This window comes from Nanorana parkeri, unplaced genomic scaffold (assembly GCF_000935625.1).
Source record: "Nanorana parkeri isolate BGI_ZX_2015 unplaced genomic scaffold, ASM93562v1 scaffold1917, whole genome shotgun sequence".
Taxonomy (NCBI): Eukaryota; Metazoa; Chordata; class Amphibia; order Anura; family Dicroglossidae; genus Nanorana; species Nanorana parkeri.
In genome coordinates, this window is record NW_017308185.1 from 84,313 (window position 1) to 99,449 (window position 15,137).

General features: G+C 43.1%; 1 protein-coding gene across 1 annotated transcript in view; it reads right to left on the reverse strand.

Moving 5' to 3' along the window:
- Window positions 1–7,468: 7,468 nt before the first annotated feature.
- Window positions 7,469–15,137, reverse strand: part of MEOX1 (mesenchyme homeobox 1) — a 76,966-nt gene continuing 69,297 nt past the window's right edge. The window contains exon 3 of the mRNA XM_018572049.1: window positions 7,469–7,647. Within this exon, the coding sequence (XP_018427551.1) occupies window positions 7,525–7,647 (123 nt within the window). The 3' untranslated portion in view covers window positions 7,469–7,524. The remainder of the gene's footprint in view (window positions 7,648–15,137) is intronic.

Here is a 15,137-nt window from a genome sequence, read left to right on the forward strand (position 1 = left end):
ATAAAAGGCTGATATACGGTACATTTGCATTTTACACAACTAGCATTGCATTTCCGAAGTAGTTCTGTACTGCCAGTATTACCGCACATACAGCGGCCTGGTCTACACATAAATTCCGTTATCCAAGCTAATATACAGCATACTGTATACAACATTGGAAGGCTGATATACGGTACATTTGAATTTTATACAACTAGCATTGCATTTCTTTACGGTACACTTGAATTTCATACAGGGGAAGGCTGATATATATTGTTTTGATATTTTGTATTAACAAAATGGCCGAAAAAGACCCCACAATGGCCCAAAAAGACCCCAAAATGGCCCAAAAAGACCCCAAAATGGCTCCAGCAAGAAGAAGGGAATATGAAGCCAGTTTCAAACTGAAAGTTATAAACTTTGCCAAGGAACATAATAACTGTGCTGCTGCAAGACAATATGGAGTAACAGAAAAGATGGTCAGAGACTGGAAAGCAAATGAAGATGCATTAAAGAGTATGCCAAGGAGTAAGTGTGCATTAAGAAGAGGCACCCCACATTGGCCAGAACTCGAAAAACATGTAGCAGACATGGTGCATGAGCATCATCAAAATGGTTATGTAGTGACACAAAACAAAATACGTATGTTTGCACTTCAGTGGGCCAAATCTAACCCAGATCACAGCAAAGGATTTAAGGCCATTGTATCCTGGTGTACTAGGTTCTTGGAAAGGCATAATCTGGTACTGAGGCAAAAGACCAAAATTGCACACAAATTACTTGCAGATCTCAACGTCAGAGTAAGTAGTTTCCATCGATATGTAATACAACGGCGCAAGGAACATGGCTACACGTTAAGTAATATCGGAAATATGGATGAAACTCCTATGAATTTTGATATGGTTGGAACTAAAACTGTCAATTCAAAAGGTGCAAAAACAGTGTTAATTAAAACAACAGGACATGAGAAGTCCAGCTTTACAGTGGTACTAGAATGTACAGCTCATGGTGCTAAACTAAGACCAATGATTATTTTTAAAAGAAAAACAATGCCAAAAATCAAGTTCCCTGTTGGAGTTTTTGTACATGTGAATGAAAAAGGCTGGATGGATAAAGAAGGGGTAAAGCTATGGCTTGATAATGTATGGAGTAGGCGACCAGGTGGACTTCGTCAAAAACGTAGCCTACTGGTGTGGGATATGTTCAGGGCTCATTTAACTACCAACACAAAGCAAAGGCTGGCAAGAATAAACACAGATGCGGCAGTTATTCCTGCAGGATTGACGCCGTTGGTACAGCCACTGGATGTGTGACTAAACAAGCCATTTAAAGATCGCATTCGAGAACAGTGGAATGAGTGGATGGTTAGCGGCGAAAAGTCATTCACAAAAGGAGGAAACATGCGTGCTCCACAGTTGGATGTTTTGTGTAACTTTATCATAAAAGCCTGGAATGATATTGATGCAGAAACAGTAATCAAGTCTTTCAAGAAGTGTGGCATATCAAATTCATTGGATTGTATGGAGGACGACTACTTGTGGCAAGATGAAGGGGAAGCCGAAGCTGAAGCCACACCATCTGATTCGGAATTAGATCCATATGATGACTGTCTTACAAATGTGGCACAAGATGTCATTGATGAACTTATGATGTCAGAGGATGACCATGATGAGGATTTTGAAGGATTTTAAGTACCGGTAAGTCACAACCATTTTAATTAAAATTATTTACTGTAAATCAAATCTGATGTTTTTAAATGGTGCGGCCTCAGAAGGGGGGTAGTCTTATACGGTGAGTATAGCGCAAAACCTATTTTTTAACTGAAAAATTAGGGGGTCGTCTTATACGCCCAGTCGTCTTATACGCCGGCAAATACGGTACTCTTTGTTATATACCTCATATACATATCTCCTTAACAGCTTCACTTTCTCATGGATGACATTGTTACATTCTATGACAGAGGGTTGATTGGTAGTTATATTTCCTTAGCTACTTACCTTGCTTTAACAGTGATCAACCTGCTCATATTGTGCTCACCCATTTCTCAATGTTCTCAAAATCACATTGGTGTGTAATATAATAGTACAAAATAATATGTTTTGTTATTTTTTAAAAATTGCTCTACAACTACATTGCTTGTTTTGTGTACTTTGAAAATTGTTTAATAAAACTTAGGGGTCTATTCATGAAGCTGCCGAAGGATCTAGCCGTAGCTTCGGCTGATCCTTTGGCTAGCTTTGGCCCCAGGACCCCTTCGGTTCAGCAGATTCACTATAGCCCGTAGACTTGTGCGCCGTCAAAAAATTTGTTTAGTTCCGTTTCGGAATATCCGTTATTTCGTATTTCGTGTCCGAAACTCAATTTGGATTCATATGAAATACGAATTTTCGTTAGTTTCGGCACATTTTCGTAACTGTACGAACATTCATTATGATGAAGTTAAAAAGCAAAAATACTTTTGTTAATATTGGAGTCGATGTTGTAGTTGTTTTTTTATCCGAAATACGAATTCCGTTAACGGATTCCGGATCCGAATTTCGTATTTCGGATAAAAAAAAACTACCATCAACTCCAATATAAATGTACTTTGCTTTTTACCTTCAATATAACGAAGGTTCGTAACGGAACGAAAATACGTCAACGGAATTTCGTATTTCCTGCCTGTATTGTAATGCAACTCTCAGCAGCAGAGAAAACCTCTGATTGGTCAACCAAACGAAATACGGATTCCGGATCAGAATTTCGTATTAAAAAAAAACTACCATCAACTCCAATATATTAACAAATGTACTTTGCTTTTTAACTTCAATATAACAAATGTTCGTAACGGAACGAAAATACGTCAACGGAATTTCGTATTTCCTGCCTGTATTGTAATGCAACTCTCAGCAGTAGAAGAGAAAACCTCTGATTGGTCAACCAAACGAAATACGAATTCCGTTAACGGATTCCGGATCCGAATTTCGGATAAAAAAAAACTACCATCAACTCCAATATATTAACAAATGTACTTTGCTTTTTAACTTCAATATAACAAATGTTCGTAACGGAACGAAAATACGTCAACGGAATTTCGTATTTCCTGCCTGTATTGTAATGCAACTGTCAGCAGCAGAAGAGAAAACCTCTGATTGGTCAACCAAACGAAATACGAATTTCGTATTAAAAAAAAACTACCATCAACTCCAGTATACTGTATTAACAAATGTACTTTGCTTTTTAACTTCAATATAACGAATGTTTGTAACGGAACGAAATTCCGTCAACGGAATTTCGTGTTTCCTGCCTGTGTATTGTAATGCAACCCTCAGCAGCACCGGATCCATATTTCGGATTAAAAAAAAAAATCTTGTCATGTTGTTCAACCTCATTTACACAGGGGTAATATTAATTCCTGTTTCAAAGAAATTCGGATCCGAAATTCGTTAACGGAATTTCGTATTTCGGATATAATTCGGAAACTGCAATTCAGATTTCGGATGCTTCCGAATTTACGAATTTCAGGAAAATTCGTAACGAAACGAATCACACATGTCTAATAGCCCGTACAGCTCCCGAAGTGGGCCGAGCGGCTCAGTCGAGCCAAAGGCATATTCCTCGACTGAGCCGAGGTGAAAGCATATTCTGACATCGAGCCGTTGGCTGCCGTCAGAATCAAAAAATTCACAATAGGAATGCATTGTTAGATTCCTATGGGCTATTTCAATTTGCAATAACCAATAGCAAACTAGCTATTGCACCCGCCCACTGCTGCTGTCAATCAGCAGAGGGGACCTGCAGTTCTCCATCAGGTCCCCTCTAGTGATTGACAGCAGCAGAGAGCAGGTACAATAGCTAGTTTGCTATTGACTATTGCAAATTGAAATAGCCAATAGGAATCTAGCAATGCATTCCTATGGCAATTTTTTTTTTTTTACGACAGCAGAACCGCCCGCCAATAGAAAACAGTTGGGCTAACTGTCACTGCTAGCTCCGCACAATCGTTTTCTCTTTTTTAACTATTTTTCTATTCTGCTCGGTCCCACAGAGGGACCGAGCAGAACAGGCGAGCCGAATGCCGCTCAGATGTTGGATCGGCTGAGTCGAACTCCTTCTGCACTTCGGGTCGGCTGAACATGCAGAGCATGTTCGGCGGACTCGAAGCCACCCGATGTACGGCTGATTTCAGCCGATATACGGCTGGAATCAGCCGTACCAGCCTGAAGTGAATAGCCGTACAGCGTTCGGCTCACTTCGCTTGGGGTCGGTGAGTCACTCGGCTGCCTACAGCAGCTTAGTGAATAGACCCATTAATCCAAATAAAAACTTTTGAGGGTGAGAGGTTACTAAGCAAATAGCTTCTATTTAACAGTTGTGACAAACATACAGTAGGTTTAAACACTTCAGGACTGCAATACATATATAAATGGCACAGTCCTAAACTGGTCATACCAAGATCACAACTGTTGCATCAGCTTGGAGCTTGTCCATTGTTTTTTCCAGCCAACAGTCGGTTTTCACATAAGTGATTACTTGTATGATGCTAAAAAGTGGTTGTCTCCTCTCGGCAACCGGCTATCCCAGGCTCCACTGTACCTTGTGCAGGCCCGGGACCAACGCGGCGGATCTCTGCAGCTTATCCAGATGGAGATCATCACACATTCAGTGTCTGATCTCCCGTCGGCTTACTGAATCCGGAAGCAACAGTGAAGTGATTTTGTCACTTTCGGTTTCAGGCTTTCATTTCTCTGGCTGCTGTGACCGGAGAAAAACCTGGTGAAGCATGATCTGTGCTACCTCAGCTTCAGTGGGGTCTATAGGTGACATTGGGGGTCTAATAGACCCCTGATGTCTCCAAATAGTCAGCTGCCTCAGCAATATTGTTTTCCTGCCATGCAGGAGATGAGGCATACCCAAGTGTAAGACCTCTCTCCCAAAGTGGAAACTACTGGTTGATGAGAGCCAGATGATAATGCATTGTCTCCCCAGGGCTGTGTACACAGCCTCACCAGGGCTGTGTGCAGCGTCTCACCAGGGCTGGTCTTGCGGGCAATGGGGTGGAGGAGGCAATGTGTGGCCAGACAGGCACTGAAGAAGTCAGCCACCGTGAGGTCCCCTGAAGGCTGTTGAGGTCCCCAGCAAGGACGGGACCTTAAGCTCCTGAACCCATTTAAAAATCGGCGCTTCGTATCATGGAATTCAGAGGGTGCACTTTCCTTTTCACACAAATGTGTATGTGTGTGTGTATACAGGTATTAATGTCAGACATGCATATTTAGTACGAATTTAATTAAATTCGGACATTTAGATGCATTAGAATGTGCATGAATGCAAACAAATACGAATGTTCATTTTATAAAAAATCAAGATCCAACCAGATTTCTTTCTTAACAAAAACTCAATTGGACATGTGACTGTTCTCTGGCCAATCAGATGTTTTTTTTGGCTGTTGGGGTTGCATTACAGGCACGGCCATGTGACGTTGTGTTCTGAATCATTCAGAAACGGAAATTTGGACACATACAAAATCTGAATAACCAACCTACCGTATATACTCGAGTATAAGCCGTCCCGAATATAAGCCGAGGTACCTAATTTTATCACAAAAAACTGGGAAAAAGTATTGACTCGAATATAAGCCGAGGGTGGGAAATGAGGCAGCTACTGGTAGATAGATACCAATAAAATTACATGAATATTTATTAGTTGAATTTTGGATCTGAAATCCAAAAAAACAAAAGGAATAAAAATTTGAATCCTTCCGAAATTAAACCAAACAAATTTAAGCAAATGTAAATAAAAATTCATATCAGCCACCAGCGCCTGTTGGGCGCCGCCATCTTGGTGTATATCTTGGTATATGTGACTACATGTGCTTGTGTGACTACATGTGCCCCGCCTCCAGGATGGCAGCATGCATTTGCAGAATACGCCGGTGGCCAATATGACCGCTGCACATTCTCAAACTAATTATTATGTTCCCAAATACGTTTTTCATATATATTTGGGCATATAATAATTTGTTAATTCGGATGAACCGCTGAATCAATGGAATTTCGTTGATTTGCAGGTTTGTCCGAATCCGAATGCACAAGTGTACCGCAGTTTAATGTCTCAATCTACTCTGAAAATAAAGCATAAAACAAATAAACAATTGGACATCCAAAAGAAATCATATATTTATTTTCTTTAACAAAATATCATCTAAATGTTCACTCATCAAAGTAGCCGCCTTTTGCCGATATAATAGCCAAACACTCGTTACATTCTTTCTACAAGAGAAATCAAATATTGTTCAGAAAGTTCTTCCCAACACTGTTGCAGAAGTTCCTACAAATGTGTTGCACTTGTAGGTTGCTTTGCTTTCACCCTTCCAGTTCATCCAAAACCAGCTCGATGGGGTTTAAGTCTGGAGACTGTGCTGGCCATTCCATGATTTGTATGTGTCACTGCTGGGGAGATTCATCCTCTTTATTTGTTTTATTTACCTTTGTCACTAAGAAATAAAGTGATAGGAAATCCACAATTTTAAAGCTCTCATTGGAAGAGGAGGTGAAGGGACACCTGTTCTGTTGACAACTTTCCAAAAGTGGATTTCTCTTCACTATGAAACAATTAACTTTTACATCTCAAGGATAAGTGTGTTTTTCCATGTATTTAATCATCTCTAATCTTAGAGCCCTTTCAGATACATGGTCTGATCAGGTCTGCCTCATATGGTGCCTTTCAAATGGTTCTACTGGCAGGATCAACAGGCATTTATAAATGTTCCAGGAGTACTTTAAAAACAAAAAGCTTACTGGTATAGACAGTCTACATAGCATATAATTTTATAGTTTAACCAAAGAATATACAATTATTAGATTGCATTAAAATAAGCACAAAACATCTTCACAAACAATATTTTATTAATTAAAAACTTGTAATAAAAGAAATGTTTTACACAATAAATCCTGCAATTCAATACCTTAAAAACGTTTTTCTTAAAAAAAATACAGTCAAATATAAGTCTGAGGAATTAATGTAAAGGCAAGAATGATAAAACACAAGAAAAAAAGATTAAAACAATTCTAAAAAACGCTTACATCTTCCCTTTTTATCATGTACAAAGTTAATAAAAATATGAGATGAATATGCTTTTAAAAAAAAGTTTTATCCTGACAAGGCTTGGAATGTTGATTGATTTCTGTATATAAAACACTGTATCACTGGTATCTCATGATCTAATATTAAACCTAGCTCTGAGAAGTCCAAGACACAAAACTATCCATCTTAAGCTAAAGGTATAAATGCTAAATTGTGATGATAATGAATCGCTGGACAAAATGTTCATGATAGCTTAATTAGCATTTTATCAGCCTATGAAAAGAGTTGAAATGATTGTCAATGCATTAAACGGAATGTAGCTGTTTCATTTTTAAAGTTTTTCTTAAACTGTGGATGTTGTTGAATTTTTTTTCTCTAGACAAAAAACGATTTTCAATGAGGACTGGAGGATCAAAAATAGAATATTGTCTTTATAGAGAAATTAAACAAGAAAGTTCGACAACTGCAGTAAAAATTAAGTTATTCAGAGCTGGGAGATGCTGTAGAGTCCAAATCATCTGCATCTTGCTCATTTGGCGATACTGGTTGTCCACCTTTAACACGCTTCCATTTCATTCTTCGGTTCTGAAACCAAACTTTAACCTGTGGACAGAATTAAAGTAAATGGTATTAAAAAAAATATACAGTATTCATTTTTCTTTCTAGTCAATTGAGAGACACAGGAATTCAGAAACAGTCAGGTTATATTACAGCCTTCCGAAGATTGAGACACTGGCAAATAGAAAAGTTTTTAGCCAGCCCCCGTATAAGTCTGCCTCTACTCATTATGCTTCAGTTTTTTGGTAGTGTCCTAGGAGGTTGGGCGCCTTTCTTCAGCTCTGCCTTTAAAAAAGTTTACCTGTTATGCTAGCCTCTGTTGCTTAAGCTGGTCTCTGCATAGCAGTTATGTGGATGGGTGTTTCCTCAGCAATAGCTTTGGCGCCCAGAACCTGCTAGACTGGACATGCAGGGCTACTATGTAATGTAATCTTTGGGCACTAGGCTCTGCATTGTGGCACTTTCCAGACATCTGTGTACTGTGTTAGTTAGCTGCAGAGTGCTTAGCAGGTCCAGAGGGGTTGCGCAGCCTCAGTTGCAACCCTGTCTCTTAGTGAATAAGTCAGATCAGGCTGTTCCACCACTCGGATCCTTTTCCAATTTCCCACCACCTCTGATATTCACCACAGTAAGGGTTAAGGCTGATGGATCGAGCATTAACGTCATATGCCATACTCTCTTTACTAAGCATCATTCCGCTCCTGCTATGGTCTCCAGTATGCTTCCACTACCCACCTACATTTACTTAGTCCCATCTGACCATCTAAAACTCTCATCAGCACCAGCTGCCTGGGTTTGTGAGCATTAAGGCCTTGCCTTACTAGACTAGTTGCATTTCCATGACATGGACACAAAATGTCTTCCCCAAGACACAAAGGGGTTGATTTACTAACCTTATAAACACACCACGAACATGTATACACCTCTGTAGTGTGTTCCCTCCCAGCATGATCTATGGGTGGAATCTAAACACCTTTGTAGTGTGTACACACCCAGCAGGTGTGTTGTGCAAAGCCCTGCATTAATTTGCAAGGTGATGTTGTGTAAATTAGCTCTATGTCGTGTTGCTTGCGTTGATGAATGCAGGAATATAAATGCATGAGCTAACCATTTTTGTCTAAACTGTGAAGCAGCATTATATATGCATCATGTGCATGATTTTTCCATATATGGCATTAGTGGAAATATGCTTTTAGAGACTTTTTGGTTGATAAATACGTTTTGCTGTGTAAAAATCACACGCACCTAGTGCGTGCGTGTGTTTAGGTTAGTAAATCACCCCCAAAGAGTCCTGCTACCACGGGTGACCTCAGTAAATAGTCCCCTAGTGGTTCTGGCTGTAGATCGTTATAGGGTCATCCTCATCTGATTCTTTCTTAGTTCTGTTGGGTGTGGCTGAGGCCATGTTAACAGGAATAGTTTGAAGACATGTCACCAGCACACCAAAAGTCCTTTCAGGATCATCATGTGTTCATTTAATAAGGGCCATGTCAAATGAAAGCGAGCACTTTCTGGGCTGTGCAGGGTCCCTTCATCAGGCTTAACAATGTGGTCCTTGGTGATCCTGAAAGGACTTTTGGTGTGCTGGTGACATTTCTTCAAATGATTCATACAGCAAGGAGCGCCATCCACAGTCATTACGAGCACCTTCCCCTGCTATTGGGATATCCGTTAAGGATTGCAGCAAGACCTTCATACATTCTATGTTAACAGGTACCACCATGTCCACTACTGGAGAACTCTGCCCACAGAGACTCTAAGCTCTCTGGCACCATCCCATGGAACGTCTGACTCTCACAATTCTGAGCCCCTGAATTGAAATCGGGCCTAGATCTCAATAGCCAGTCTCAGAAGAGACTGTTTTTGAGGCACTGCAGTCTCTTGCCATTTAAAGGGAGTTGTTTCAAACCTTATTAATGTAATGCATATTACCCTGCTTCTGGAGGGTCAGCCTGCTTTTCCGGTCCTTAGGTCATTCCTCTGTGACTGAAAACACCCTGAAGGGTCCTGAGCTAACCTGAGAGTGTGGCAGGACTTTTTGCCTTTGACAGGGAATTTGTTAATAGGTAGAATAGATGCACTAGTGATCCATGCTCGAAAGGAGCCCCTCCTTTGAATCTTAGTTTGATTTGACTGGTGTGGCCCTCCATCCTTTTTTGGCGGTTATAATTAGTCTGTCAAACCATGTCAGAATGGGTAGATTTCCGTAAAAAAGATTCCTCTATTGGTGGGGTAAGTCCCAGTTTCATAAAGTAAATGTCTGGAGCCTTGAGCTTTAGTGTGATGGTTCAATACAAGCATCTAAACTTGTGTCTCACATGGGACTGATGTCTATGCAGATGCACAGAGGACTTTGGTTGTGTAGTTGGGATGCTGATGCTGTATTCAAGGAAAATAAGACTTAATTAGCCTTTGGGAGACGGTGTCTCTTTGGCCCTGCTGAGCGGCATTCAGCTCGGCTGTTCTACTCGGTCTCTCTGTGGGACCGAGCAGAACAGAAAAATTGTTTAAAAAGTAGAAAAAAATAAATAGAAAACGATTGTGTGGAGCTAGCAGTGACAGCTAGCTCCGCCCAACTGTTTTCTTTTGCCGGCGGTTCTGCTGCTGTCAAAAAAAAGAAAAAAAAACCTCTCCCGGGCGCTCCTGCTCCTGGCCGCCAAGGAGAGAAACACTGCTTTTTCTTTCTTTATTGTGACACGGAGCCGTGTCAGAATAGAAAAAAAATAAATACAATTTTTTGGCCAAAGGAATGCATTGCTAGATTCCTATTGGCTATTTCAATTTGCAAAAGCCAATAGCAAACTAGCTATTGTACCCGCCCTCTGCTGCTGTCAATCAGTAGTGGTGGACCTGATGGAGAACTGCAGCAGAGGGCGTGTGCAATGCTAGTTTGCTATTGCAAATTGAAATAGCCAATAGGAATCTAGCAATGCATTCCTACGGCAACATTTTTTTATTTCTATTCTGACACGGCTCCCTGTCAGAATAAAGGAAAAAAAACAAAAAGCAGTATTTCTCTCCGTGGCGGCTGGGAGCGGGAGACTCCCGGAGCGCCCGCGAGAGTTTGCTGTCTGGAGATCAGTGTCCCTGGTTAGCTGGTAACCAGGGACGCTGATCTCTCCAAGTGGCCGGAGCCAGCCGTAACATCACGGCCAATGGCCGTAACATCAATGGCCAGCTTCGGCTTTCAGCGCGGCTCAGCCGAGCCGAGGCATATGAGTTCGGCTCGACTGAGCCCCTCGGCCAAGTTCGGGAGCTGTACGGGCTATAGTGATTAGCCCGTACAGCAGCCTTTCGGTTCTACTGAACCGAAGGGGTCCTGGGGCCGAAGCTAGCCGAAGGATCGGCTGAAGCTACGGCTAGATCCTTCGGCTGCTTCGTGAATAGACCCCTATGATTTCTTATGTAACAGATGGCCTGATTGGGCTCCTGTCTCAACACAGGAAGTCAGTGGAGGGGTCCGATATAGCCCACCCTTGTTCTTCATCTACTTCAGCAGCAGGTACCCATAGACCCTTACAGCCTAACTCCCACTTAGCCTGTAAGGTTCAAAGCCAGAGTTTATCTAAACCCTATGGTAAGCCTTCTGCATGAAGGTGTGCCCCCACTTCTATAAGAGCCCCCCTCTTGTACATCCAGATCCTCGGCTAGTTTGGCTCCCTGGCATTTGGGTGCCCAAGACTCCCCTTTTAGCCCACAGACTAATCTATTGCCCTGCATCTCCTTCAGCTGTCCCTCAGCATTTTTTTTTGTGCTACTGTACTTTGCATAGCATTTTTCCAGGTCTTCCTCGCACCCTGGGACCCCTTGTTCCTGTTTGAATGGGGAATTGCCTTTACGGACTTAAACTTCCTTTTTAAGGGGAAATTCTATATTCTTGTATAATGTAAAACCCCCCACTCCAGAGGGACCAGCTGACCTACAGGGTCGACTGGAACTAGTTCCTGCTGCTTCCTTGCCTAATAACAACCTGACCCCTCAGTGTCCTTCAGAAGTAGTTGCCATTTTTTTGAAGCATTGGACCTTATGTCCACTCAAGTGCCTTTTCCTGGCATCCCCATAGTGGAATGCTTATATGAACTTCACTAAAGAGGGTCAGCTTTCTAGATCCTTCAAGTCAAAACTCTTCTGAAGAGCCTAACACCTGCAAGCTTTGACCAGATGGGGCCTCACAGGTGTCTAGAGTTGGCAACTATGGTCACCAATGGGCAAGGCTTCCACCTCAAACCCTTGTTAAAGAAATCTATACCCTGTGGGTCAATAAACGCTTCCTTAGTTGTCATGAAAATTCCCTTTCTTAACCTTTATGGACATGTAGGGTGTTGATGCAAAACCCTACTCACATTGACACCTTTTTTCAGCACTCTCTATATTTCGGAGTCTGGACTTGAAGCGAGATATCCTGACAGTCCTTATGGACCAAGAAGTCCCTACAGAGACCCATGAGTCTCTAAGGGTAAATCAGGTGGTCTCTTCTCCCAACCCTGGGAGGGCACACTTGCAGACAGGCGCTTCTCCATACTTGTGGCTTAAGTCTGGTTCCCCAGTAAATTTGGTCCTCACTGTGTTGAGGGATCCCACGGCAAAATCACTTCTTGACCTGGACGTTGTTAGACATTACTTATGCATTGTAGGACCTTCACTTCCAGGAAGGTTTGGGAGTTCTCTCTGTGAAAGTACTAGTGACCTGCTCCATATGCTGGACTATGCAGAGACTGCTACTCTGGACCACACTGTCTTTCTTGGAGACAATACATTGGCATTTTACTGTCATCAACCAGCAGTGTCTACCTCAGGGGAAGATGTTTGTTAACCAGGGTGCATCTTCTGCATTGCTGGAGGACCCTGTGTACCCCTGGATTGTCTCAAGATGGGATCCTGTTGCAGGTACTTGCCGTTGGGGAAAGAGCATGTCCAAAGGATTTTGGGGGATCAGATCATCTGGAGATAGGTCCTCCTTCCTTTTGTGGCTGGTTCCTCCATATTCCTTCCTCCTTTCTGGACTTAATCTGGTGAATATGCCCAGCTGTTTGGCTAGGGTTCCTGCCCCTCGCTCCATGGCTGTGGATGCTTCACTGGACCAGGACGGGTCAGATGATCCTTAGAACTGTATCCTGGTTCAGGGTTGGGCAGATCCTGCAGAGTTCCTCTGTTAGGCCCTACAAATGCTTCCAGGTGTTAAAGTGGATGGGTCTTCTCCTCCTCTTAAAGTGAAACAGAGGGACTGAGTAGTATCTTGTTGGAGTCAATAAAGTTGTTTTTTAAAAATGTTTTAGTTATGGCATAAGAGTGCGTCTCTTTGGGATATATAGATGGATTAAATGCGGCTTGCAAAAATTCAAGAGCGTACTCTGGAAGCCTAACTTACAGTATATCATCATATGGTATTGATATGTTGATATTCTATTATTTATGGTTTGCTTTAAACACTGAGGTCAACACTCAAGAGAAATGATTCCCACACGTAGATGCCCTCCAGATTGTGCCTTAAGGGAAATAGACTCTCAAATCTAACTAGATTCTAGACTTGGTTAAATTCATCCCTAACCTTTAAAAAAAATTGTATTCATGAGGCGCATGCGCGCGGCTGTCATGTCAGACATCCTCTGAGACAGCTCCGTAGCCCGCCCGAACAAACCTCTACTCAGCCGGGAGCCTCAAGCTTCCCATATACCTACAGCACTCCTACGAGTATCGGAATCCTCCCTGACCCGAAATATGTCTTCTTCGGGCCCCTGGAACTCCCAGATGAAGAAAAACAAGCCGGCTCCAGATACGGCCCGGACTCCAGCCAAAATGGCGCCCGCGACTCACTCTCCCGCGCGCCCCGTCTCAAACTCCAGCAGTGACATGGAGGAGGAATACATCAGTTGGAGAGAGGGTGATCGCTCCCGAAATCGGTCCCAGTCGGCGCTCCTGCAAAGGTTTGAATCAACTCAACTCTCTTGAAAGAACTCTCAGCTACTTTCCAAACTGGAAGATCTTGAAAATAGATCCCGCCGCTCCAATCTGCGCATAAGAGGCCTACATGAGCACATATCAGACCTATACGCTACCACAACTGCGCTATTTCAGGAACTGGCCCCGGAGCTCCCTATCGATAGGCTGGAGATCGAGAGGGTCCACAGGACCTTGAACCGCAAACGACCGGATGGACCACCACGGGATGTGTTGGTTAAATTACACTTCTACCGTACTAAGGAGGCACTTATGACGGCAGCAAGGGCCAAGACCTCTCAAGCCCCACTGTCCTTCCAGGGTCATGAATTTCAACTGTTTGCGGACCTAGCGTCCTCGACTATTTCCAAACGGAGAGCCCTACGACCCTGTCTGGAGATCCTCACTAAACACCACATCCAATACAAATGGGGGTTCCCGTTCCGTCTACTATTCTCCCATGGAGGTAGGCACCATGCCTGTGTGACCTAAGAGGAAACCCAAGCCAAGCTGGAGTCGCTAGGCCTCTCAGAATCCCACCAACCGTCCTCGAGTTCCCGGGACAATCCCGCTGCCTCTTCTAAAAGATCCAGGAGCGACTCAGATCACAACAACTCAGGCGAATCGCGAGGCCCTACAACTAAGATGACTTCCAAGACTGCCGCATCACGCTGAAGGAACCCAGGGCCCGCCCGGGCCGGTAGATATGTTTTCCTTATCCCAGACTGAGGGGGCTTATCCCTTACCTCTGGCAATTGAACCCCTGCAAGATGCCCATAGGGCAACTGATATACTACCCCCATCTACCTCTCTTCAGAGATATACGTATCCCTTCTCCAGTGTTTCCATAGCCCGCTAGCTGGACTATCCTCCTGGTCTTGCCCGAATTGTTCCCGCACCGTTGTGCCTCTCGACCACGGCCTTTTGACACCCTGGGATCCCCCGAAGTCTTGAAAATGCCCCCCTTTACCAATACCATCTAACCTAGACTCGGAACCCTTTGACTTACATCTCTGATCTGAGACCTTGGGCTCTACGGAGGTCCTTCCTCGAGTTCTTTACCAATTACCAGACCACTATGGTAGTCGTTTAACACTGAGATGTTATTTACTGTTACCCAAATTTCGGTTTGGACCCTAAAACCAGTGGGGTCTCCCTACCTCAATAATAAGATAGGTAGCAACCGGGCTCTCAAGTGAGGCTTGGCTTTATATCTTTCACTGGCATGCTGCCAAGCAGGGTATCAGTCCAATCTCCCCTGAGCCCCCCAGTCGCCACCCTCTTCTCCCCCCCCCCCTTTTTATTCATTCTTCTCGGTTGGTAATATATTTTTGTAGCACGTGTAAAGTATAGCTGACAGGTCGGCCCATTTGTAGTGGCTCCTCCACAACCTTTATCGGATTCCTATACCCCATTGCTTGAGATCTACATTGTTAAGTTATGCGTTGAGCAAGTTTACGTTGATCCTATTTGAGAGTTAATCTTGGTAAATTGTTATTTCATTATGGTTTGTACGGGTGGGCATGTCACTGTGCCCTCCTAGTTACGGTTACCTTGGGTGGACTGCGACCCATGAGATCCCTCCACTCAATGTTCCG